The 25205-nt window shown below is 44.0% G+C and overlaps 1 protein-coding gene across 1 annotated transcript in view; it reads left to right on the top strand.

Annotated features, from left to right (window-relative positions):
* The window catches only part of Ccdc34 (coiled-coil domain containing 34), a 158164-nt gene extending 153969 nt beyond the window's left edge, over positions 1 to 4195 (top strand). Inside the window, exon 4 of the mRNA XM_011239755.3 lies at positions 984 to 4195. Coding sequence (XP_011238057.1) covers positions 984 to 1019 — 36 coding nt within the window. The 3' untranslated portion in view covers positions 1020 to 4195. The remainder of the gene's footprint in view (positions 1 to 983) is intronic.
* Positions 4196 to 25205: the final 21010 nt, after the last annotated feature.

A 25205-nucleotide genomic window follows, 5' to 3' on the forward strand; every position in this document is an offset into this window, starting at 1 on the left:
GGCTTGGCCTACTTTCCAACCATGTGGTCCATTGCCTGCCATCTTTGTCTTGGCCTGTGCAGTGGTTTGAATAGGTTTGGCCTCTATAGACTCATGTGTTTGAATGCTTGGCCTGCAGGGAGTGACACTATTAGTACAAGCGTCCTTATTAGAATAGGTGTGGCCTCATTGGAAGAAATGTGTCACTGTAGGGGTGGGCTTTGAGGTCCTGTGTTCATGCTCCACCCAGTGCAGAGGAGAGTCAGTCTCCTGACTGCCTTTGGTCAAGATGTAGAACACTCAGCTCCTTCTAGAACATCATATCTACCTGGACACTGCCATACTTCCCACCATGATGATAATGGACTGAACCTCTGAAACTGTAAGCCAGCCTCAATTAAATGTCTTTTATAAGAGTTGCCTTGGTCATGGTGTCTCTTCACAGAAATAAAACCCAAACTAAGACACTTGGCACCTCCTTCTTCATCTGTGTGCAGATAGCAACTCCTTGGTCCCCACCTGAGACACACATTCAGTCTCTCTCTCTCTCTCTCTCTCTCTCTCTCTCTCTCTCTGTCTCTCTCTCTCTGTCTCTCTCTCTGTCTCTCTGTCTCTCTCTCTTCCTCTCCCCCATCCCCCACCCATCTGCCTTGAAAGAGTCCTGTCTTTTCTTCTCCTGCCCAGGTATAGAAGGTTATAGAGAACAACGTTTTACAAACTACTGAGTCTGAAAATGCTTCAAAATAAAGACTGGGCTGCAACCAGATCTCTGGGTTGAGAAATCAGCATTTGAATGCATAGTGCACAAAAACATCTTCCAACACTCTGGTTTCAAGCATTAATAAGCACAAAGACTTCTAGTCAGTTAGTTTCAACAACAGGCTAGGCAGGGTATTCTGATGAAAATTGCTTTGTTCCACCTTTTGAGAAACACTGTAGTAGAAAGGACTCAAAGTGGTCTACCTAGTAACCAAGCCTTTTTTTATTTTTTATTTTTTTGACAGGTCAGAGAACTGAAGTCCATGGAGAGGGGACTGTGACTTGCTCTGAGAGTTTGACTTTGGGCTACCCAGGGACCTAGTTGTGGAGGGAAGATGGCACCGACCCAGAGAGAGCCAGGAGACGGGAGGAAACAGGATCACTGGTGATGTAATTTTTAAACGGTCCCTGAATGTGGCCACACCAATGCACTTTCAGCCACTCTGAGTCAGCGTTTCTTGATGCCAGGGCAAGATGCTATACTTGGCACAGCCTCCTCTTGCCGTCTTTGATCTGCCTCTTCTGAGAGAAATATCTTTGAAGGAATACTCTCAAGCAGTCATCCAAATATTTAATCCTTTAAACGTGCAGACCTTTGTAATGAGCGGTGCAGGATCCATATAACCTGCACAAAAAGGCAAAGTAGATGGTGCTGTCAGTAAGCTGTGCCCAGAAGTGGGAAGTATGACTTTCAGTCTTGCTTCTTTCACTGAATACCCAGAAAGGGCAAATTCCTGAACAAACTCTCCGGGACTTGCCGTCTCATGTGGAAATTGAGATGGTCAGAAAGAGCCATTTCCAGGTTTCTTTTGTGTTAGCTATTGTCAGAAGACCAATCGTTGACACAATTTTCATAACATTCTCTTGCCCCTCTTTTCCACTCATGTCCTCTCTCATCCTTTCTGTGTGAAGGGAAAGAAAAGGCATAAAGTTGAAAGTGTTGCCTTTGGCCAAGTATATTCTTTCCTGGCCGAAATTATACCCTTGAAGAGTTCACGTGTGTGCACATTTAAGTCAGCAGCCCTCAAAGATTTCTCTAGAGAGCCTGGACATTTTCTTCCCAGTTTAAAGAATGGAGCTAACTAACAACATAAATTTGGATTTGAGGAAAGACATCCCCAAGTCCACCATTTACTAATAAAAAAATAATAAGGCAAACCAAATTGAATGCAATTAGTAACTTTTAGATGGTGTGCTAGCCTACTTAGGGATGCTGTTGGCATGCATTACCTGTATCTGACACCCCTGGGTGGTAGCCACCCCTCCTGGCAGGAGGATTTTCCTAATTCTGACTCTAACATGTTGTGACAGGAGACCTGCAAGCCAAGGGAGTAAAAACACACAGTCACATGCAGTTAGTGTTTGGTTTCTCAGAATGCTCGTAGTTTTTTTTTCCTTTTAAACCTTCATGTGTTATATGTTCAATGTAGTAAAATTTAAAACACACAAAGCAAGAGGCAGCCACACAAATCACACGTACTCCCACAACTCAAAAATGGCCACATTGGTTTAAAAACAAATAAACACACAAACAAAAGAACACATTTAACTTCTTTTCTAGTCAGTGGAGCAATGTATGCTCAGTGCTCTAGCAAACACTAAAGAGGAAAATTAATCATAGCTAATGCCCCAGCTGATAATGTGTCCACAGAGTCCTTCGCTGCCCAGCCTCCTGCTCTGCTCACTGGGCCATTGTTCCCAGCCTCCATAACCGAAAAGGCTGGGAACTGGTAGAGAGGCTCAGGCATGTTTGCTTTAGTGCTTTGGAATGGTGCCTCCCCGAGGGCTGGACCCAGGGAGAAGCAGCATCTCAAACACACAGCAGACACCACTGTCCCTCGCAGTGGACTCAGCAGAATTTAAACAAGATGTCTGGCACCCTTCCAAAAGGGGGTTCAAGCTAGTGTGAATGCCAGCTGCACTCACAGGCAGCAACACTGTGTGTTTGCAGAGCTAGCTGTGGATGCCATCGTGACTGTGACTGCTGTGGATGCCAGCACAGTGTGTCTGTGACTGCTGCGGACACCGTCACACTGAGACTGTGACTGTGACTGCTGCAGATGCCATCACCCTGTGACTGTGACTGCTGTGGATGCCGTCACTCACACTGTGACTGCTGTGGATACCATCACACTGTGACTGTGACTGCTGCAGATGCCCATCACACTGCGACTGTGACTGTGACTGCTGTGGATGCCAGCACAGTGTGTCTGTGACTGCTGCGGACACTGTCACACTGAGACTGTGACTGTGACTACTGTGGATACCATCATACTGTGACTGTGACTGCTGCAGATGCCATCACACTGTGACTGTGACTGTGACTACTGTGGATACCATCATACTGTGACTGTGACTGCTGCAGATGCCATCACACTGTGACTGTGACTGTGACTACTGTGGATACCATCATACTGTGACTGTGACTGCTGCAGATGCCATCACACTGTGACTGTGACTGTGACTACTGTGGATACCATCATACTGTGACTGTGACTGCTGCAGATGCCATCACACTGTGACTGTGACTGTGACTGCTGTGGATACCATCATACTGTGACTGTGACTGCTGCAGATGCCATCACACTGTGACTGTGACTGTGACTGTGACTGTGACTGCTGTGAACACCATCACACTGTGACTGTGACTGCTGCAGATGCCATCACACTGTGACTGTGACTGTGACTGTGACTGTGACTGCTGTGGACACCATCACACTGTGACTGTGACTGCTGCAGATGCCATCACACTGTGACTGTGACTGTGACTGTGACTGCTGTGAACACCATCACACTGTGACTGTGACTGCTGTGGACACCATCACACTGTGACTGTGACTGCTGCAGATGCCATCACACTGTGACTGTGACTGCTGTGGACACCATCACACTGTGACTGTTAAGGATGCCATCACACTTCCGACTACTTTCCTTTCCTGACCAGTTCCTTTGCTGTTGCTTTATTGATTCTGCAAGAACATGACTGTGTTTCCAATGCCTAACAACTTCTCAGTTATTTGCCTAAACAATGTCCAAGAACTACAACTAACTATGTAGTTAAAAGTGACCTTGACTCTTGATCCTCCTGCCTCTGTCTACCAAATGCTGGCAGTGCAGACATGAACCACCATGCCTAATTCAGGCTCCACTTTCTTTTCTACTCCAAACCTCCATCTTTTCTGCCTTGAAAAAATGCTGAGTACTATTTTTTTTAAGTAGGTATGTGAGAAGCAGCAATGTAACAAACACCCTGTTGGCACTGAAGTCTGATTGACTTGGATTAAGTTCTGGTCGGTGGGCAGCGACTTGGGTGGTCTGTTACCCTTTTGGGAAGCAAGCATTTACCCCAAAGTGTATGTTGAAGACTGAAGAAAAGTTTAACAGAATCTAACCAATCCATGTGCTTTATCTTTTTTTTTAAATAAAAATAAAAACCTAGAAAATGTTCCTTTCTAAATTTTATGTTGTTGTTTTTAATCCCCCTTTTGCTTGATGACGAGCTTGCAAAACAATCTGCTACCTTCTAAGAATGCAAATGGTCTATAAACCTGCAGTGACCAGGACATAAAACGCAATACAGCACTGTAATTTTACTAAGTCTCAGGTAATGTGAGAAAGATTTTAAGTGAGTGTTTTTAATGTGTCCTCATGAAGCCACAATTCAAACTCGAGTTGTATTGTCAGAGCCTAAACCTTAGTCGCTCTTGCTAAAAGATGTTATTCTGACACCTTTCTTAGACTGGGAGGTAAGAGTGGGCAGAGGGAGCCAGGATACTCTTTGGCAGGTAATAGACAGCCATCAAGAGAAGGACATTTCTATAGCATACAGCAGTGAAGGTACCATTGCAGGGCACAGTGTCAATGAGACACACAGGGAAAAGCCTTGGTGTGTGGGCTCAGGCACTTGCAAGGACTTAAGGTGAGCCCTCAGCCTTGTCCTCGTTCACATGTAGGCATCTCTAATGGGTCTTGGAAAGGAAAAGGTTTCAGTATAGGGAGCCTCAATATGGAATCTGGGGGATATGCTGGTAGATGTTGGGACTGCAAAACAGAAGTGTAGTCACTTCAGGCAGAAGGAGGTTTGGGCAAGGACATTTTCATGGTTGGCTTTATTCTTCATTACTGCAATATTTCCTTTGCTCTGTGTGAGGAGGAGTGGGGGAAGAGCTGATTTTGAGTTTAGAGCTCCTCCCTTCTTCTAGGTGTCTTGTATATGTATCATCTCTTCTGGGCCAACTAACAATGTTTTGAGGTAGACAGGTAGCGCTAGTACTTGTCTTGGTTTTAGGGGAACTGCCAAGGCTTGGAAGCATAGGGGATTTGTTTAGTATCTTTGAAGGCACAGCGTGTTAATCTGGACTTTCAAATTAGTTCCATAGGACTGAAAGTTCCCACTGGGTTCAGAAACAAAATGACATCAGCATGTGTGAAGGCCAACCAGCATTTACCAAGTGATAGATGGGGATAGTGCAATGCAGGTAACAATAATTTAGTGCCCCGTTCAAAAAAATATTCACAGAAAGGAGTCAGGACTAGCCTCTGGGAGGGGAGGGGGTGAGAAGTGAACTTCTTCACATACTTACATTGCTTTCTAAAGTGAGGACACTTGTGGTTTTATTCCAGAAATTACCCCCCACCCCACCCCTTTTCTCCCTTCAATTTCAGTTGATAGAATGAAGAGGCTGTGAATGAATGGCAGACATTGTTCTTGGGGAGTGACCAGGCAATGTGGTGACTTGCAGTGAGTGAGCTCACAGAAAGGCATTTTTATTGGAAGTTTCTTTCACTTTAAGCTGCCTGCCCTGCATGGCTTGCTCTGAGAGCCTTTCTTCAGCAGCTTGTCCTGAAAATCTTGCTGGACCTCTTCCCTCTGGCTGAGAGAATCTCCATTGCTGACCCATTTGAGAGCAGCCCATAGGATAAGTGGGATTTGTGTCTGAGCCTGGGGGGTGGGGGGGGGGTGCTGCCCTGGCAAGCTAGTCAGTCACTGCAGTGTTCCCTCCTGAGACCAACAGTCCTGGGACTTTCAGGTCTTCACTATTCCTTTACCATGGGGAGTCTGCTCAGGCTGGGGTACCTCCTAAAGCCTCTTGGTTGTCTTAGTTTGGAACGGGGTCTGAGGGGAATGTGAAGCAGATTCCAAAGCCATATGGGCAGAGTGTAATCAGGTCCATATTGTCCTCGGCCCACAGGCAACCATTCACTGACCTCTCCCTGATGTCCCTGTGGTTCTCAAGTTTCCCAACCTGCTCACTCTGAGTACATGGAATTGGCTCTCCAGCTCAGGGAGATACTCATAGCTTCAGGCCCACTGTTTAGCCCTGTGGGGACTAGAACTAAAAAGGCCTCTCTCCCAACTGGGTTGTTTATTTTCAAAGATAGTACATTGCGTGTGTTGCCATGAAGCCAACAGGAAGGACCGTGGGTAGATTATTGCTGTAGGCATTACATCCAGCAGCTGGGGACTTCCTTCTCCCCAACCTACTTAAGTCACACTCATGACTGATGATTGCAAAGAAGAACAAAAAGAACACACTGCAGATGGACCACTAGTGGGAACTTGAAAACCAACATTGCTTGCTCCTGGCAAAAGTCTTTGCCTGACATTGAAGGCGGCACGGTGAGAGATGCAGTCATCAAAGACAGGTGTTAATGGAGCCAGGCAAAACTGGATTCAAGCCCCCAAACACATCTTTCACTAATATGGTGACTCTGAATGCATTCTGACCCTTCAATCTGTGCTTCAGAGCCCGAGCAGAAGAAAATAATACTGCTTTTCTCCTAGTGCTGTTCTGGGTGTTAAGTGAGACAAACGCAAGGAGCACAGCACTTAGAGCAGGGCCTGGCAAACAGCCAGTGCTCGGCCAGTGCTGGCCGTGGTTATAGAAAAATGCAGTCCAGCATCTAGTGCCAAGGACACGCTCCACGAATATCGCTGTTCCCTAGGCTCCTGGAATGCCAGGGCTGGAAGGGACCTCCTCTAAAGTCAAATGCATTTGCTTGTCTCCTTGCAAATGAGGGACTCTGAGGGCCTGAGAGGGTCCATGTTCTGAATTTAGGGACTTACTCTCACCTCAGCTTGTCTCTTCAAACTCAGTGTAGTTCTTGAAGGTGGATTTGTTGTGGGAAATTCTATTTTTTATGATGTCTCGTAGAAAGAAAAGACACTCCAAGTTTCATTTGATTTAAGAGCTAGTTGTGCTATGGGAAAAATTGAAAATACTAGACTATAAATCGGTTTCAATGTGATGGGCAGCTCATTAATTTTGTGGTTGCTATCCAATGACTGAGCCTTGAGACTCAGGTTTTTGTTTGTTTTGTTTGTTTGTTTGTTTTTTGTAAAATGGATATGTGAGCAAGACTCACTTCAAAATGTGCTTGTGACACTTTAAACGAGCTAACTTGAAGATTTTAAAAAGATGCTTGGCAAAAGCTGAAATGATGGGTCAGTGCTTAATGGCACTTGCTGTACAATCATGAAGACAGGAATTTGGATTCCAGTAGCTGCAGTATAAGCTGTGTGTTCTGAGCATGCCTGTAACCCCAGATCAGAAGGGAAGCAGAGATAGGGAGGTTTGGGGGACTTCCTATCTTCTTCTCTGTTGTGTTTTATAAAAAGATAAAAAGAAAGGAGGCTCAGTATGGTGTAGGGGAAGGGCTCTGTGGGCCCATGCTGAGGCATACCTTCCCCCCAGGGTACTAGCCAAACATGAAGGTATAGTATTGAATAGACTTTATTTAGGGAATGGGAAGGGGAGTTGAGGGAGGAGAGATAGAGAAAGGGAGGGAGGGAGGGAGAGAGAGAGAGAGAGAGAGAGAGAGAGAGAGAGAGAGAGAGAGAGAGAGAGAGAGAGAGACCATGAGCACATGGAGAGAAAAGGGGGAGAGGGAATGGGGAAGAGGGTAATGGGCAAGAGCAAGAGGAGAAGAGAGCAAGAGAGTAAGGAGGGGGCAAGCAGCCTCTTTGATTGTGAGTCAGGCACACCTGGCTGCTGTCAGGTAACTGAGGGGTGGACGGAGCTTAGAGGAAGTGCCAACATACCCTATCTTTGAAAATTAAAAAACCAAGTTCAGGGAGAGACCCTGCCTTAGAGAAATATAAAGAAAATGATAGAGGAAGACATTCATGCTCCCTTCTGGCCTCCATGCTTGTGTGTCTTTACACAAATGAGTGTACACACACACACACACACACACACACACACACACACACATGTTCACACAATAGTCTTTTTCATTGTTTATTTTATTTATTTACACCCCAAATGCTGCCCTCCCTCCTAGTCCCCCTCGCAGAGTCCTTCCCCTTCCACTCTCCCTTTCACCTCTGACAGTGCGCCCCCCATAAACTCTTAAAGAATGCTATTTATCTCTCCACAAACACCTACTCCTCAACTAAGTCATTTTGTTAGAAGCCATTCTTAAGAACTCAGTCCCTGCTTCCGGCTAGTTTTGCACCTCAGTGTCAGAACTAGTGACCTAGATCCGCATGACTGAGGAGCCTGAGCTGCAGCCTGGTGGAGAGGTTGCTTGGATTCATGGGATAGAAGGGTCCTGGCTTGCATTCCTGGCATGATTTTAGGATCCCAGCCTGGCCTGGCTCTGTGGCCTGTGCCATTGAGAGTCACAGATTGCATCATTCTGCTTCGTAATTATTTCTCCCGAGAGGAAAGCAGAGGCTCTCCTTTGTTCAATTAGGAGTGGTGGGCAAGGCCGAGCAGTGAAGCAGGGCAGCTGTCAGGAGAATTCAGGCTGGAGCAGGCTCAACAGGGAGGAACCCAGGGAAATGTGATATGTACTACCCAAGTAGCTCCCCACGCCTGCTCCTCCCGGGTCCAGCTGCTCAGGAGAAGGGAGGAAGCTAACATTTTCCCTCTGCCATTGTGTTCTGGACAGGTTCATCAATCTCAGCTTATCTCTCCCTCATAGTCACTCAAGCTGGTTATCGGCCTTCTTTATGGACGAGGAAGAGGAAGCTCAAGGGCACACATAGAAGCAAGGGCAGCATTCACGTCCAAGACCTGGGACTACTAAACCCCCGCTCCTTATGCTACTGGATAAATCCTGCTGGCCCAGCCAGGCAATTGCCAGGAGCATCTGGCTTCTCATCAATCACCGCAACCCATGGCAGGAAGACACAGAAATAAACCTAGAGGCAGGGACTCCTGGAATTAAGAGCCGAAGCTAACAGAAGATCAAGCCTGCGGCTGTATCCTGGTTCCGATATTCCTCACTCTCTTCCCACCACCTGCGCCTTAGTCTTACTGTCCCTTGTACCCCAAAATGCCATGGACAGAACGTTGGCCTGGAGAAGGCACCTGTCCTGGTGCCAGCCCAGCATGCTTGGCCTTCACAACAATAGCTGGAAGGGCCTCTTAGAGCAAATACTTCCTGAAGTGCCCAGAGCAGCCACTGTCCCTGCTGCTCAGGAACAATCACAGCACATACCAACTTCCGTGTTGTGCTCCGTTTTCCAGTCTCATGGGCCTGCTGCTGAATGCTGCTGAGGCTTTTAGCTCTCTTCAATAGGCAGGCCAATGACACGCACAGAAAGCCAAGGCTCGGACTAGGAAGGCCCTGAACACTCTAGGATAACTTTAGATTTTTTTTTTCCCAAAAATATATATTCAGAGGGGAAAGAAATTAGAACTTCTAGTTTTCTTTAGTCTTCCTTCAAATCCAGTGCCTCTTCTTTCGTCTTTCAACATTGCAAACAAAATGGGAAGGGCTTGGGATTTACCTAGGTGGCAGAGCCCTTGTCAAGTATGTGTCATACACACACGGGGGTGCTGTGGGGTGGATAGGGATAGAGAGACAGAGAGATAGATGGAGGAAGAAATTCAATATGGATATTCACATATATATATATATATATATATATATATATATATATGTATGTATGTATGTATGTATGTATATTTCATAATGACAGCACCTCTGTCACGTTTCAGGTATCACTATGTGACACTACCCTGGGCAACTTGAGCCCCCCCACTGTCAACTTCTGGAGATGGCCTGAAGCCAACAGGTGAAATTGAGGATTTCTGTGAGAGTGTTGGGTAGTAGAGCACAGGATGACAGAAACACAGGATAGCAGAGACACTGACTCTCACCAAATGGCTGGAGAATCAGGACAGCTGGCTGCAGAATGTAAAGGAGAGGACATTAGATTTGGGAATATATAAACAAGTGGATGCTTTCTAAACAAATGTAAAAAGGGTTCGTGAAACATCAAGACTACATGAATGATGTAATGTTCAAAGTCTCTGGATTTTAGCTTACTCAGTTTAGTTGCATCTCTGGGCCAGTTAGTACTGGGTCTCCTTGGCTAAGTGGTTAATCAACTTTATAACTCAATATTCCTGTTATTAAATGAAGAGGAGGACAATAAAGCAGCTACCTCATACTTTGCGGTAGAGACTTCAGAAGTGTAAAGTGCTGGAACCATACCTGGCAGACAGTAGGGATACTATGATTCAGAAAGGGCGAGGAGTGGGGCATAGGACAGAAGAGACTTCAGGAGTCAGTCCTAGCCCTACACATGTCTAGTGTCTTTAATGAAAACGGCAGTACAAAAAGTTTGGCTTCTGCTTTCAGCAAACTTGCAAAGCTGAGTTGCTGAACAACTTGCATCTTGAACCCCGACCTCTGGGTTCAAGTCTCAAAGCCTTTATGTGGTCATGGGCAAATCATCTGTATTCTTTGAGCCCCATTCTTCTCGTGTGTGAGTGGGGGATGGTCACAGACATCCTTTATAGGGTTCGGGTTGACTGAGATCATGTATGCCAGCAACAGGAAAGATACAATACTAGAAAAAGTGGAAAATTTGTCAAGAAACTGAAGAGAAACAAACACGAGGGAGATGCCACTGGAAGACAAAGTTGCTATTCCCTCTACACTACATTTTGTATCTTTCATTACTGGGCTTCGATCATCCATGAAGTCATGGTTCATATCTATTTATCCATAAATGTGTCTCCAGCACCCTCTCTTTCACAAGAAGCCAACACAAATTTACCAAAATGAACAAATAAACACAAATACTGCCCAGGATAGGACTCTTAAACAGGGAGAAGCTGGAACCTGTTCCGGCAGCTCAAGTAACAGCCAAAGAGAGTGATTTTCCAAGGTCCCCTTGCATCTCAGAGGCGAAGCAGCATAATTTGAGGTCCTGGTCCTTTGCCAGGGCAGCAGTGTGTCCACTGTGGTGAACCTGAGGGCTGATTAAGAGTTTATGTAAATGTCGAAGCTCTTGGCAGCACTCCTTCCTCTCTGATTTTGACATGCTCTGGGCGGGAGAAGTTTTCAAAGAGCTTTGAGAGAACACCCACACCCAACGATGGAAACCTTAGAAGAAAGGACCACAGAAGAGCACTCCTCAGCAGGGATTAGGGGATAGTGAACAGGTTTTTCAGAGGCATATGGAGGCAAGATGTCAGCGTGAACTTGTTTCTCTGATGGAATTTGAAATGCTTTTAAGCAGAGGGTTCCTGAGCAGCTTTTAAGTGTTGAGGATAGCATTGCATGCAGGTTTATAAATAAATGGAGGTTTGGGATGACCTCTTAGTGGTTCCTGTATAAGGGTGAACCTTGGGAAGAGGAAATTAAGCCTTGAATTAGCAGCCTACATGCTTTTTCTGCTTTATAGATCAGCAAGCAGGAGGCATGTGAGTGCTGGATGAGGAGGCTGAAGATACCCTGTATCCTTAACTAATCCTGCCCTTCTGACCTTGTCTCCCAGGAGGAGACTCTTAGGCAAGATATTAACCGATCTCGGTCACAGTTTCCTCAGTCTGCACAATGAGGCTAAGCAACCTTTGTCCATTCTTTTATAAAACTGACTCTTAGCTGTGGCAGCTAAAATGTGTCGAGCCCTGGTTGTGTGTCTGCCCTTGTATGACCTGTTAGTTTTCACAATCTGCCAGGAGACACAGATAACCTAAACATTTAGCCTGAGAACATCCGGCTAGTAATGGTGGAGCTAACAAGTATGGGATTTGGACACAGACTACCTGGTTTTGGTAGCCAGATCTAATGTGTATGCTGTACCTTCCTGCCTCTAGGGAGATGGAACATGTCAGACAGGGCCTTAAAAGGAAGAAAGCCCAGATGTTTGGTAGCTGGCCAGGATCTCAGCAAGTCTTCAATGGACAGGAGAAAGGCACAGTATCTACCAAAGGGTGATAGTTTGTGTGCATAGTAGTTGTTCCCTGAGATTTGCTTTTTTTTTTTTTTTAATTAGAAAATGAAACTGCATAGACACTGAGCTTGGAGATATAGATAGGTGTAAATCCAGGCTCAACAGCCTGGATTAAGTCCTGATTGGAATATCTCAATTCACTTTAAAAACAGGAGTATTAAGGTTGTGGGTTTGTGTTTAGATTATACCAGATGTGTAGTATATGGTAATAAGAAAGTGTGTTCCCTTCTCTTTTTATCACATATCTAAAAAATTAAATTTGTTTGATGCCAATCATAGTATGAGACTGTCTTGGTATATGTTTATCCTTTGGAATCTTTAGATAGCCTGTATATGAGGTTGAATTTTTCTTTTCTTTTAGGTCAGGGCAAATGCTAGCTTTCCAGATTCACTTTCTACAGTGTGATCCATTTTCCTTGCCCTTTAGCTGAGGCAAACTCTCATTTCTAGTGTTGAAGTTAGAGCCTGAGGCCCATTTCAATGATGAGCTGCTGTGGCCATGGAATGTGCAGCCAAGGGGTTCCATGCACTTTTCCTGGGCACCACTTTTGTCTGGCTCAGCCTCTGACCTTTAGGAGTTTGGTGGACTCAGCTACCATGAGAGCTTCTATCCAAGAGTCACAATTTTACGGGAGCCAGAAGACAAATGCACGAAATCCATAGGCTCCCTGCATTTCTATATCGGGGAACTGTGACACACAGTCCAGTCAGAGCCAAGAAGAGCTAAAACTGTGCTGACTGACAAAATAGTAGCAGTGCACAGATAACCTGAGGTAGATCTGTGTGACCTGAATTGATGGAGAAGAAGGAAATGGGTGAGTGATTCCTGGCTGATTTAAAATCAGGTGGCAGTCCAGACATTTGGCAGGCATCCAGATAAAACTTGGGGTGCCATGGCTGTTCCAGACTGACAGTGATCATTCTGGTAGGAATTCTACATTGTATAATAAGGGGACTTGATTGGTTCTTGGTCCCTATTCATGATTGGATGATAGTGATATATATATTTATATTTATATTTATATTTATATTTATATATGACAATTAGTGTGGGCCAAAAACTGTGAGCATACAGTATTCTTTAATCTTTGCAACAGTCCTATAATATAGGGGATGGCTTTTCCTGCCTCACTGGTGGAGAACCTGAGATGAGGGAATATGAAATGACTAACCCGTGGTTCAGTAGCCAAAAAGCAGACCCTCCCAGGGCACTTATGCTTTGCATTTGGCTTTCTCTCAGCTTTTTTTTTTTTTTAAGCTAGACTCCTAAGCTTCCTATCCCATCATCTCTTTCTCATCCTGGCCTTCCTGGTGGGGTCCTGGAAAATCTTGTGATCTGTTACCAGAAACTTATTTTATCCACCATCCCCTTTCCTCTATTTGCTGAAGTGTGTGTGTGTGTGTGTGTGTGTGTGTGTGTGTGTGTGTGTGTCTGTGTCTGTCTCTGTGTCTGTGTTTAGGCCAGAGGAGGATATTAGGTGTCCTACTTTGTGACTCTCTATCTTATTCCACTTGAAATAGGGCCTCTTGAGAATTCAATGCATGCTGAATTTTGGTTAAGACAACTGGCTAAGGATCTCCCTTGATCCAACCATTTCTGTCTCTTTTAGAGCTAGGCTTATAGGTGCACATAGCATTGCCTGGCTCTTATGGTGGTCTCCAGGATCTGGACTCAGGTCCTCATGCCTGCACACCAGGCTTCTTCCTCATTGAGTCATTCTTTTTTTTTTTTTTTTTAATTTTATTTCGATCAGTGTTCTGCCTCTGTGTATGTCCATGTGAGCCAGTGTGCCTCCTCATTTTCTGGGGATTCTCTAACCAGCATTGGAATTTTAAGGGTGAACTTCTGGGTCCCTCACAAACATGACCCATCTGCAGACAACTACTGGTATTCTGGGACAAAACCTTGACCTTTTGGCATTCTACATTCATCAAATAGTGTGTTTGTCTGCCAAGAGCTCCTTCTTCTCTGACTCCATGTTCTTCAACATTTCTCCCAGTGCTGGGTAGGTTGTCTGTCCCAAGGAACTTACAGATGTCAACTCGGGCTTGTATGAGTTCTTCCATGAGGCCACATGAGGTAGGAAGACACCATTCCCTTTTATTAGAAAACAAGCATAAGGCTTTATTTTCTCAAGGTGTTGGGCTACAGATGGAGAAACATCTGAACCACCCTCCTGATGGGTCCTGTCCTTCCTTTTTTTGGGGTCCAGGGGTCTGTTTTCAGATCAATTTAGTCATAGAGTGCTATAGATGGCAATCCCTTCCTCCTACCTCACTTAGCATAGATTACCTGTGAGAGCTAGTAAATACCAGAGAGTGTTTTTGACTCTGGTGTCCTGAGATGGCCCCTGTGTTAGTAGACTCTGCAGTCTCATAGGGTAGCTAGAACTAACAGTATGATAAATAGTTGCATTAAGGAAGTTGGAAGTGGGATAAATGAAGCATTATATTATCTGATATGTGGAAGACATATCAGAAGAAGTAAAACCTGAACTATGACTACATGGACAAAGGTCTGTAGGGAGAGAAGCTTTCTATTAGCTACTAATAGAAGTTTTGGGATTTTCTTATGCCAAAGAGATAGTCCTGTTTAGTACATATTGCAGAGAGATGTACGAGGAAGATGGAAAGTCAAATTTAAAACTCATGCTTAAAATTAAAAAAAAAAAAAAAAAAAAAAAAAAAGGCCAAACAACCTGAGCTCTCCGCCTTTTTCACCTTCAGCCCATGGAGGATCCAGCTGAATGTGGTGCAGTTCTCTGAGCCCTGACTGATACGAGCAAACAAGTGAGTATTAAAAGATGGGTCACTGGGCGTGGTGGTGCATGCCTTTAATCCTAGCACTCGGGAGGCACAGGCAGGCAGATTTCTGAGTTTGAGGCCAGCCTGGTCTACAAAGTGAGTTCCAGGACAGCCAGGGCTACACAGAGAAACCCTGTCTTGAAAAACAAAAAACAAACAAACAACAACAACAACAAAAGATGGGCACCAAGAGGTGGACAGACATGAAGCCTCATTGTATGAAACACAGGTTCCTTTTGGAAAGTATCCCATGAGGAAGAGCCACAGTCAGAGATGACTTGCCTCTTGTCCAGCATTCAGCAGGCACCACCCTCCTTCTCGTTGCACACATTCCTCAAAGACTGGCCTCAGCGGTGACTCAGAGTCATTAATAACATGACCACTTGTGCAGCTCAAAGATTAGACAGCCACACGCCAAGAGTCTGTTGTGTTGAAGTGGCTCTGGGTGGGAAGCACTCTCCTGGGAGACTGGGGCAGGGTCTGACTTGCCAGGGGAGGTTTGCAGAATCTTCAGACTGTGACTCATGAAGGTCTGCAATGAATAAATAGCTCTTTCTGCTGTGACTGTTGACAGCGCTGGTGACAGCTTACCTTTGCAGTTGCCAAGGAGAATTGGATTGATTTTTTGACAAGCATAACTTTCCCAAGCAATCTGGCCCTGCAGCGGGACCACCGTGAACAAGTGCCTGGCCAAACCCAAAAGGTGATGAAGGAAGGGTCAGTATTTAGGGTCAGCAAGCCAGAAGACCAAATCTCTTCTCCTGCCAACCAAGGAAAAGAAGGAAAGCAGTGTAGTGTTTCCAGGGTTGGGGGATTTTCACACGAATTCTCTCTCTCTCTCTCTCTCTCTCTCTCTCTCTCTCTCTCTCTCTCTCTCTCTCTCTCTCTCTCTCTCTCTCCTCTTCCTCAAGTCTGGTAAGATTCATAGTTTAGAACTTATTTGGTTACTAGTAACAAGGCAGTCTGACTACTAAGCCATCAAGATGTTTAAGCCCAAAGACTGAAAAGTTGAGGGACAAATAATTTCAGGTGAGAACGAAATGCCTGACAAATGACAGGGAAAGAGCGGTGACCTACTCAGACTGATCTTGATTCACCTCTTCTGGGAGAAGGTATTTTAGAGTCTTGAATAGACTCACACTCTTTTGGCAATGCAGAAGTTAAGGAAGAAAGTTTTCGGATCAGGAGATGATTTCTGCCACATGAATTGGAAAGGTAGCTCGAATTATCCTATGAACACATACCACTTACAAAGATAAGAAAAAGTGCAGTGTGGATAATCCCAGCAGGAGGATTTATGTGAGTTCAAGGCTAGCCTGTTCTTACGTAATGAATTTTCAAGACAGCTAGGATTACATAGAGACACCCTTTCTCAAAAAACAAAAAACAAAGGAACAAAATACCCAAAAATCCAAAAAGAAAAAAAACCAATAACAAATTAATTACTTACAAAGGAGAGGTAGAGGTATGAATTTCGAAGCATTCCCAAGTGCTTCTTAATGCACATGATAAATTCCTAAGATGTCAGCGTATGGTAATAGGAGACTGCAGAGGAAAGCAAGTCATTTGACACTTGGCATGGCAATTGTTACTCTTGTCCTTCAAGACTCCAGTCAATCTCACCTGCTTTGTGAACATTTCAACTTCAGGATTAGCTAGCTGTTTGCTCCTGAGCCCAAGTGTGTTCAGCACACACTGGGAGACAAGCATTGCACCCTGAATTCCGAATCTCAATATTGATTGTGTCCACAGGCCATTTAGCCTCATGCTTGGTATCTGTCACTTCAGGCAAGACCTCTCATGGCCTCCCATTGTCAGCAAGTAACAGATATAAGTGAACAGTAAACTTGGTGAATCTTAATCTGGCCTCACCAGACCCCAGATCCTGACCTGGCTGACCCCTGGCTGACCTGTTCAGATTCACCTTTGCCAACTCTCTTCTTTAGAACTTTGTGTTCCGTCCATTCTCAGCCCTTGAGAGCTACTTTCTCTGTTTTCTACATCTTTGCATTATAAGGTTCCTACTGAAAAAAAGCTCTATTCTACACCACCCTCTTTTGATTTTCATTGGCTCAGGAAAGCCCTAGACTCACACCAGGTGGCCTTTCCCTATCACTGTCCCCCCCCCCCCCCCTGCATAGTGCACCTCTATGCTGAGGGATCTGCTTGAGTTCTCAGAAGTGGAACCAGGATTACTTCATTTGTTGGGTATCAAGGTTTCCCATTAGATATTTAGTGCTGGACCAAATGGCTAAGCTTACAGTTGTTGTTCTGCTCCCCAGGGGGTTGCTGAACACTCAGTAAGACTTCTGCAGAGCAAGTCTTGGGTAGCTTGCCCTGCCATTGTGTGGCCATGCTGCCAAAATGTCCTTTCTCCAGGCATAGACATTTTTACTGATGTTGATTTGCTGCAATTTACTGGATGACAACATAATTCAAATAAAAATAATAAAGAATGCTTGCCCGGAGCTTAATAAATTGAAGTTCAACTTGACTCAGAGAGAAATGGAAACTTAAAACTTGACTATTTATCATACTCACAAAAATGCCAGGAAATAATCCATGCGGATCCCTTAGCCTGGTATATGACACACAGTGTCTAGAAAATGTCAGCTATCTTCACGATCTGCTTCCTAAAATCCCTTTCCATTCTCATGGCTGGGCCTGTCACCTTACTTGAAAACACACCAGTACAAGATGGAATGAGAACCGGTTTTCCTGGGTCATTCAGCATTGCAGTGAATTTTTCCCCCTCAATTATGGCTTTAATAAATAACATATTTTTGTGCTTATGACTGGCAACTTTTTGAACATCATGGGAAAAATGGGAAATATGGTAGATACTAATGAGAATGAAGAACATGGGAAGAAGCTAGAGTCTGCCCACAGTAGATGACATTATTTCGGACTCTATTGATTTAAGAACCTATAAAAAGGGCTGAGGCCATGGTGGTGAGACATTGTAGAAAGCAAACACTACAGGGTTCACCAATAATTAACTTTGAATTTTATGGCATCTGGAAGAAGGCCTATACTCTAGATGGCAGTAAAAATCCAGCCCTCTAAGGGAATAGTCCCTGTGTCACTTATGAAGAAATTGACCTATAGACATATACACAAGATAAACAAGTTTCCTTCTCTTGTCTTCAAAGCTTCAGAGAAGTAACTTTGTATTAGAGCCAAGGACGATATCAAGTGTCAGTCCCTTCAATATGAGTATCTTTTTGGATTCAGCCACTTAGAGGATTCAGTCTTAAGCAGGAGACTCGAGTATTAATTTTTTGGTGTGATATGTTAGGGTGTGTGTGTGTGTGTGTGTGTGTCTGTGTGTCTGTGTGTAGGTGCATGTTCTGTATGCTAAGATGCATGTGTGGAGGCCAGAGGACAGCTTTTGGAAGTTGATTCTTTTCATGAGTCCTGGAGATTGAGCTTGCATCAAGAGGTTTGGCAACAAATGTCCTTACTCACTGAGCCTTTTCCACTGGCCCCTAATACAGAAACGCAAAGTACAGACAAAACATGTGCAAAGTAGCTGAATGTAGCTTTATTCCCAATGGCTCTAAATAGAAATCATCTTACATTACCTGCTATCTGGGGAAGAACTTGGTAAGTTATCGTATGTCCAAGTAATGGAATATACAGTTGATGAGTGCAGAACCTTTGGAAGACACACACACACACACACACGCACGCGCACACACACACACACACACACACACACACGCACGCACACACACCACAGCTTATAGCATATTAACTGGAAGAACACAGTATACATTTGTCTGTTCTACTGTTGTGTTAGGAAGGACATCAAAAGTTGTTTGTGGTTTTTCCTGCAGGCATTTGGAGTATAGGAAAGGGTTTCTTCCCCTTTCTTGTTACTATTTTCCGTCTTTTGCAGCCTGATGAATAGGGCAGTGTTTAAACACCTTAGATAGCTGGCTTTTGCGTCCTACCCCCTACTGGCCTGCCACTTTGCCTCTTTAAATCTCAGTTTTCTTGAGCATCCTGTGGGAGAGTGTTTGGTCCCACCTTGTAGGATAAATGCAAAGGTAAAGATAATTTAAGAAACAGGCTTGATGCAGGCAGCCCCCACATGGTGAATGTTCAGAGATGCCAGCTGTTTTTGCTACTTTCAAGTTAAGAAACTTCCCAGCTACTCTAGAAACCGTAAACAGAAAAAGGTTGCCTATTCTCCTGCCTTAGATCAGTCAAAGGTGTACCCACAGGGTTAGTTAACAGTTTATTTCTGTTCTAGTTCATTATCACCTGACTGTTAAAAGTATTTTAATTTGGAGGGTCTCTTTCAGCCTAGGCTAGCTTTGAATCACTGTTTAGCTGAGGATGACCTTGAACTTCTAACTCTCCTGGCTCCACTTCTACCTTCTGACTGTTTGTGTGACACTGTGCTTGATTTATGCTGTGCTGGGGATTAAACTCATGGCCTTGTGCATGCCAGACAGATGGGTTACCAGTACAGCTATATCACCTAAAAGCCTTTTCAAAAACAAAAAATATTGTTTTATGTGTATGTGTGTCTGCATGTATGTCTGCGCATCATGCCAGTACATAGTGCTCTTGAAGGCCAGATGGGATGTCGAGTCTTACAGATGCTCGTGACCTGCCATGTGCGTGCTGGGCATTGAATATGGGTGCTCTGGAGGAGTAGTCAGTACTCTTTGCTCCTGAGACATATCTCTAGCCACCTTCTAAAAGCCTTTTGAATGAGAGTGTTCATTCAAAGAATTAAAAATTAAAAATCTGGTTTTCTTTTTAACCCATAACAGTCCTCAATCCCTACCTTCTCTTAGCATCAACTTGCAGCCCTCAGCACTTTGTGGAGACCTCTAATATTGATCTTTTGTGTATCCACCAAACATATTTCATTTTTCTGCATATAAGATCGCTATAGTAGAATCAAGGAGTGTGTTCAATGTCATATTGCTGCATAATGAACTACCATCAACTGAGTGACTTTAAACAGCAGTTACTGATTAAGTTTCTGTGGGTTTGGAGTCTGGGTGTCTGCACTGAGTCCTTCATTCAGGCTCTCACAAAGCTGCACTGGAGGTATCGGTTGGGCTGCACTTTCATTTGGAGGCCTCTTTAGTGAAGAATCCTCAGAGAAGGGATTGAGAGCAGCTTCCGCCTGTCTGGGGCCAGCTGACCTTCACTCCTTGATGCTTCCCACAGTTCCTTGTCACATCAGCTTCTCTCATAAGGAAGAGTTATGTGGTTCGTGGGCTGCTTGCTCTCTCATTAGCCAGAAAGCTCTCTAGACTGTATCTGCTATTAAATAAGTCTTACAGAACACACATGGTTGCAGCTCAGGAATTCTGTCACCCTTTGCCATTCCTATTGTTTGAAAAATGTCTCTCCCTGCGCAAGGGAAGTTGAGTGCACATCCAGGATCACTAGGATACCAGTAGGCAAAGACTGTAGAGTTAAGTATTCCTTTTAGTCTTTCTACCACTATAAAGAATCTCTCCTCCCGTGTGTGTGTGTGTGTGTGTGTGTGTGTGTGTGTGTGTGTGTGTGTGTGTGTGTGTGTTACTAGTAAACTTGAGCATTCGTGATTTGGAGTTGAGAATCTCTCAAAGACTATCCATGCGTTGTCTCTGCTGTCTTTCTGCTTGGGACCTCCCCACTTTGATCATGAAGTGAAGGCTGCTCCTCTAATCCCTACATCCTTGTTCAAAGAGGTAAGAAGGGGAAAGGGCAAAAGACACCTGTCAGCTAAGACAGATTCTCTTCATCAGTAAAACAATAGGTTCTCAGAAGCCCTGCTCTGACTCATCGCTCTCATTGACTTTCCTCCACCTTGCCCATATCAGCAGGCAATCTAGATTGTGTCGGTCAAAGGGACACACACACACACACACACACACACACACACACACGCATGCATGCACCAATGCCCATTGTATCGAAACAAAACATGCCAGTCTCAGTCCTTCAAGCCTTCCAGGCATGGGAACATGGGTGAATGCAATGTGAATAGGTTACAAAGCTTGAATGAGAAAACCGTGCGGTGCCTGGCCCACAGCGGAGTGTCCAGTCACCTCTTTTCTCGCTCTCCCTGTTTTTCTTCTACTTTGCTCCTACATCTCGCTTTAAATGCTCTAAACACAGCAGCACTTCCAGAGTTAAGCACCCAGACAAGCAGGCAAGTCTGTATTCAGAGCTCAGAGGAAAGTTTATGAGGGAGGAATGTAATAGCCCCAGCTGGAGCGCCGCCAGAGGACTAGCAACTGCAACACCCTTATTTGCTCTGGGGAGGAGCAGCTTGGAAACTTTTTATGAGATTCCAGAAGCAGCAAGGTCATCGGTTTTACTGCCGTCCTGCTCCATTTGTAAATACAGCCTTTGAATGATAATGTTTGGGCTCCTTGACAAGAGCCGAGGCTGGCAGTTAGCTCCTCTGCAGCAGGGGACAATAGAGTGAGAGATGTTCTGCTCTGTATGACGGTGAGGTATGCAGAGTAATTTTAGACCCTAACAAACAATGGTGATAAACCATTCCTCCTTTCAGAGAGCTTAATTTCCAAACGGCCTCACCATAAATTCCCTGGTATGTATCTGAGGCAGGTAATCTGATTAGTCAGGTCCCAAGAGAAGCAACACATGTTTACTGTCACGCTCATTTTCCAGCCAGCTGCAAGGGTCTGGAGGAGGGCTCTTGGTTAAGCCTGTTTGCTGTGATCCTCTCAAGGCCAAGGAGGGCTGTGTCCTTGCCAGGACCCACATATTCTTTCAAGCAAGAAACCTTTCTCCAGTGACACCTGGTCCTCTCTCTAGCTGCTCACTAGACCATGCCTTTTTTTTTTTTTTTTTTTTTTTAAATCACAAATGAGAGTTTACTAGACTGGACGCAGGAAACATTTGTCACCATTTGGCCAGGTGCTAGGTCTTATGTGGCTTGCAGTTGACCATGGGAACAGGGTCATTCCACCCTTAGGATCCTGTTCTGGCTAGATGGCAGCAGAGGCAAAGGCAGCTTGTGGCACACAGACTCTTGAATGTGCACCTGGTTTAGGTGCTGGCATTTGTTGGATCTGAAACTGCACAATGCCTTGTAGTCACATGAAGCAGGATAGATCTTAAGGTTTTCCTCCCTCCCTGTCCCTGTCACACTCTCTCTCTGTCTATGTCTCTCTGTCTCTGTATCTTTGTCTCTGTCTCTCTGCAAGAGATGATATTGAAAGCAAAGGGTTTAGTGGAGAGTTTGTTTGAAGCAGATGGCAACCTCCTAGACATCTCTTCTCAAAGGAGGCTAGTTAAAAAGTTGTTCTCTGAAGACCTTGGTAAACTCTAGACAAATATCTTCCCTCTTTGGGCAATTAGAGGTTGGCACCTCACTGCCTATCACCTTAGTTAGGAGAAGCCAATTCCATCATTTATTTGCCTTTTTGTGAATATAGACAATTATGCTTCACTAACCTATCAACTTGTCAGTATGTGGATTGCAGAATGTTTCTATGTAGTGAGTTGCTGACCAGTGGCAGTTATATTTAATAGAGTTAAAGCATCCTTGGCCACCACAGAGATCACTGACTTTCAAAATTAAAGTTTTGGTATCTAAAATGCATACATAAGATTGAAAGATGTTCAGCACATATCACTAACTATGCATTACTGCTAAACTTCCATGCCTAAAGTATGATAGATGTTAATATTATTCACATGCTGCAATTAGACATTAGAAAGTATAATTTCTCTGTCTCTTAAAATCAAAGTATAACTATGTTAAACATAAATGTTTAGAGCATGTGTGAATTCTGTGTTGTTGAGGGGTTACATGAAGATGTGTGTATTTGGCCTTATCTTGGGAGACGTTTAGCTTTCCTGAGTCAGGGACTCTGACTGAACCCAAAGCTTAGTGATTGGACTACTCTGGCTTACCAGGGAACCCCAATCACCTGTGACACCGCCTCTCCAGTGCTGGGATTAGAATAACATGCCCTACACCTGTCACTTTACTTTTAACCTTGGATCTGGGGATAGAATTCAGGTCCTTCTGCTTAGAAGAGAAATACATTATATGGATAGAGTCTTCTTCCCAGTCATGTGTGTATATACCTGGCTAGTACCTGGTTAGGGAATTATCTGACCATCTGTTTCCTAAATTATCTGAAGATTGATCCAGAGAAAAAAATGTGGGGCAGTGTTGTCAGCTAGCACAGGAGATAGTCTTTAGGTTCCCAGGCGCTCTTATATTTTTACAGAGTTAGAGAAGACCTAACTAGTAAAGATGTAGGAATAGAATGTAGGAAGGGAAGTGTAGCAGGGTCAGCAAGGTGGTAGGTAGAACACTGCATGCTATGAGAAGCCCTGGCTCTTCCCTGAAACTTAATGCCAACTTTGTGCTAAATGACTTCAGTAAATGGTTCCAAATGGTCTTTCTCAGGCTTCCCATTATTATTGCTACTCTGTTAAACGCACTTGTCAAGTCTGTAGAAATGTCTTACTGTCAGTGAAGCATCTGATGAATTCTCAGCTGGAAGTAACCACTAATTCCCACATGTTTTCCACACTTTCTTTTATACTCAAATCAGACCCCTTCATCTACCTACCTACCTACCTACCTACCTACCTACCTACCTATCTATCTATCTATCTATCTATCTATCTATCTATCTATCTATCTATCTATCTATCTAATCTATTTCCATATCTATCTATCCATCCATCCATCCATCATCTAGCTTTTTGCCTACTATGTATTTAATCCTGTGCTAGACACTCTATGATTTATGTCACCCAAGTGAATTTTCTGTGAGTTTTCTTACTTAATCATAATACATTCTATCACACTAAAGATAAAAATGGAAACATGATGTTTTTGTAGATTCATAGATTCTTACCAAAATCAGAGTTCTATGAAATATCCAATATTCAATAATTTAGGAGAGTGGGCTACAATTAAACTAAATACTCAATTCAAAAGTCTATAATTTGAAGTAGAAAAGGCACGTGGAGATCTTAGAAGCTAAAGAAAATGCATACTTTTGTAATGAGATCAAGCTGGGGTAGAGTTTTGGGCATCTGTGCGTAGCTGACAGATCAAGGGGTGTGTAACGTAAGTGCCAGGATTTGGCCATGTCTCTGGTGAGCTTTTAGAGTCATTGATGTTACTGGAGAGATGGATCAACTGTTAAGAGAACTAGCTATTCTTCTGGAGGGCCCAGGTTCAATTCCCAACACCTATATGGTAACACACAACCATCTGTAACTCTAGTTCCAGCATATTCAATGCCTTTGGACCTCCTCAGGCACCAGACATATTTGCAAGCAAAACAGCTATACACACTTAAAAAGCCACCCAAACTTTGACCATCAGCAACACCAAGAATGCTGAAGCAATGGCTTCTTGAACTTCTTTGGATGGCATATACATATACATATATATATATATATATATATATATATATATATATATATATACATATATATATAAAGTTTTTATTAAGTGTGCCATCCAAGAAGCTTATATTCTCAAAACTTCTCAGTAGTTCTTTTTCATAGTCCAGCATGGGGTAAAACATAGAGGACTCAATATGTGCATCAGATTCAAAAGATTACAGCATTAATTCCTGAGGAAGGATGGCTGGTGCTGAGATGCATATAGAATGTCATCTTTCTGTGGCTCCGTTAAGCTTTGGGAGATGCTGAGCTGTAGCCTTGGCCTTTGAAGGTTCACGTTGTACTGGTGTGGCTGCCCTGTGCAAGCTGTGTGCTGTTAGTCTTACTTTACTCTGACTCCATGGATTCCTGTCTCCCTGCTCTTAGGAGAAAGGCCAACCTCCCTGGTGAAGCCCATGTGGTCTAGCCCTGTCTACCTCTGCTCTGCCCTCTCTGAGGACACTAGTTTCATTTAGTTCTTTTACTGTACAAAGTCTTCCTTTGGTCACTCCTGCGGCTCCTTGAGCTTTTTCTTCAGACACTTGCTAGAATAGATTTTTAATTGTAATCACACAATATCTTCCTCATTTGTACCTTGACTGCTTTGTTCACTATCGGTACGGGCTTAGCAAACAGACGTGTTTATTTTTTTTTTTTAACATTAGCATTTGGTGCTTATCTGTTATTGAGATGGTGAAGGAATGCTTGTGAATCTTGGCTTTCTGGTGAGCTTTTGGACTGGCTGAATCGACATTCAGCCAGGAGGGATTATAGATGAAATGTTATCAGACAGATAGAGGACATAATGTCTGTGATTCTTTCCAAGCCAATGAGCCTTTTCCTTCAAAAAGGCTTTTTGTCGGTTTGTTTTAGCCATTGCTTTTGTCTTTATTATGGAGAGAGAGACAGATAGAGAAAGAGAAAGAGAGAGCGAGAGCTGAATTTTAAAGTGATGCAGAAAGACCAGGAATGCTCTAGAAATGACTGTTGTTTCCCCATTTGCCTTACTCAAACAAGTGAGGCCTTTTTGGAAGGGAGGTGAGGGTCCATTGCAAATGTC

The sequence above is a fragment of the Mus musculus genome, chromosome 2 (assembly GCF_000001635.26).
Source record: "Mus musculus strain C57BL/6J chromosome 2, GRCm38.p6 C57BL/6J".
Taxonomy (NCBI): Eukaryota; Metazoa; Chordata; class Mammalia; order Rodentia; family Muridae; genus Mus; species Mus musculus.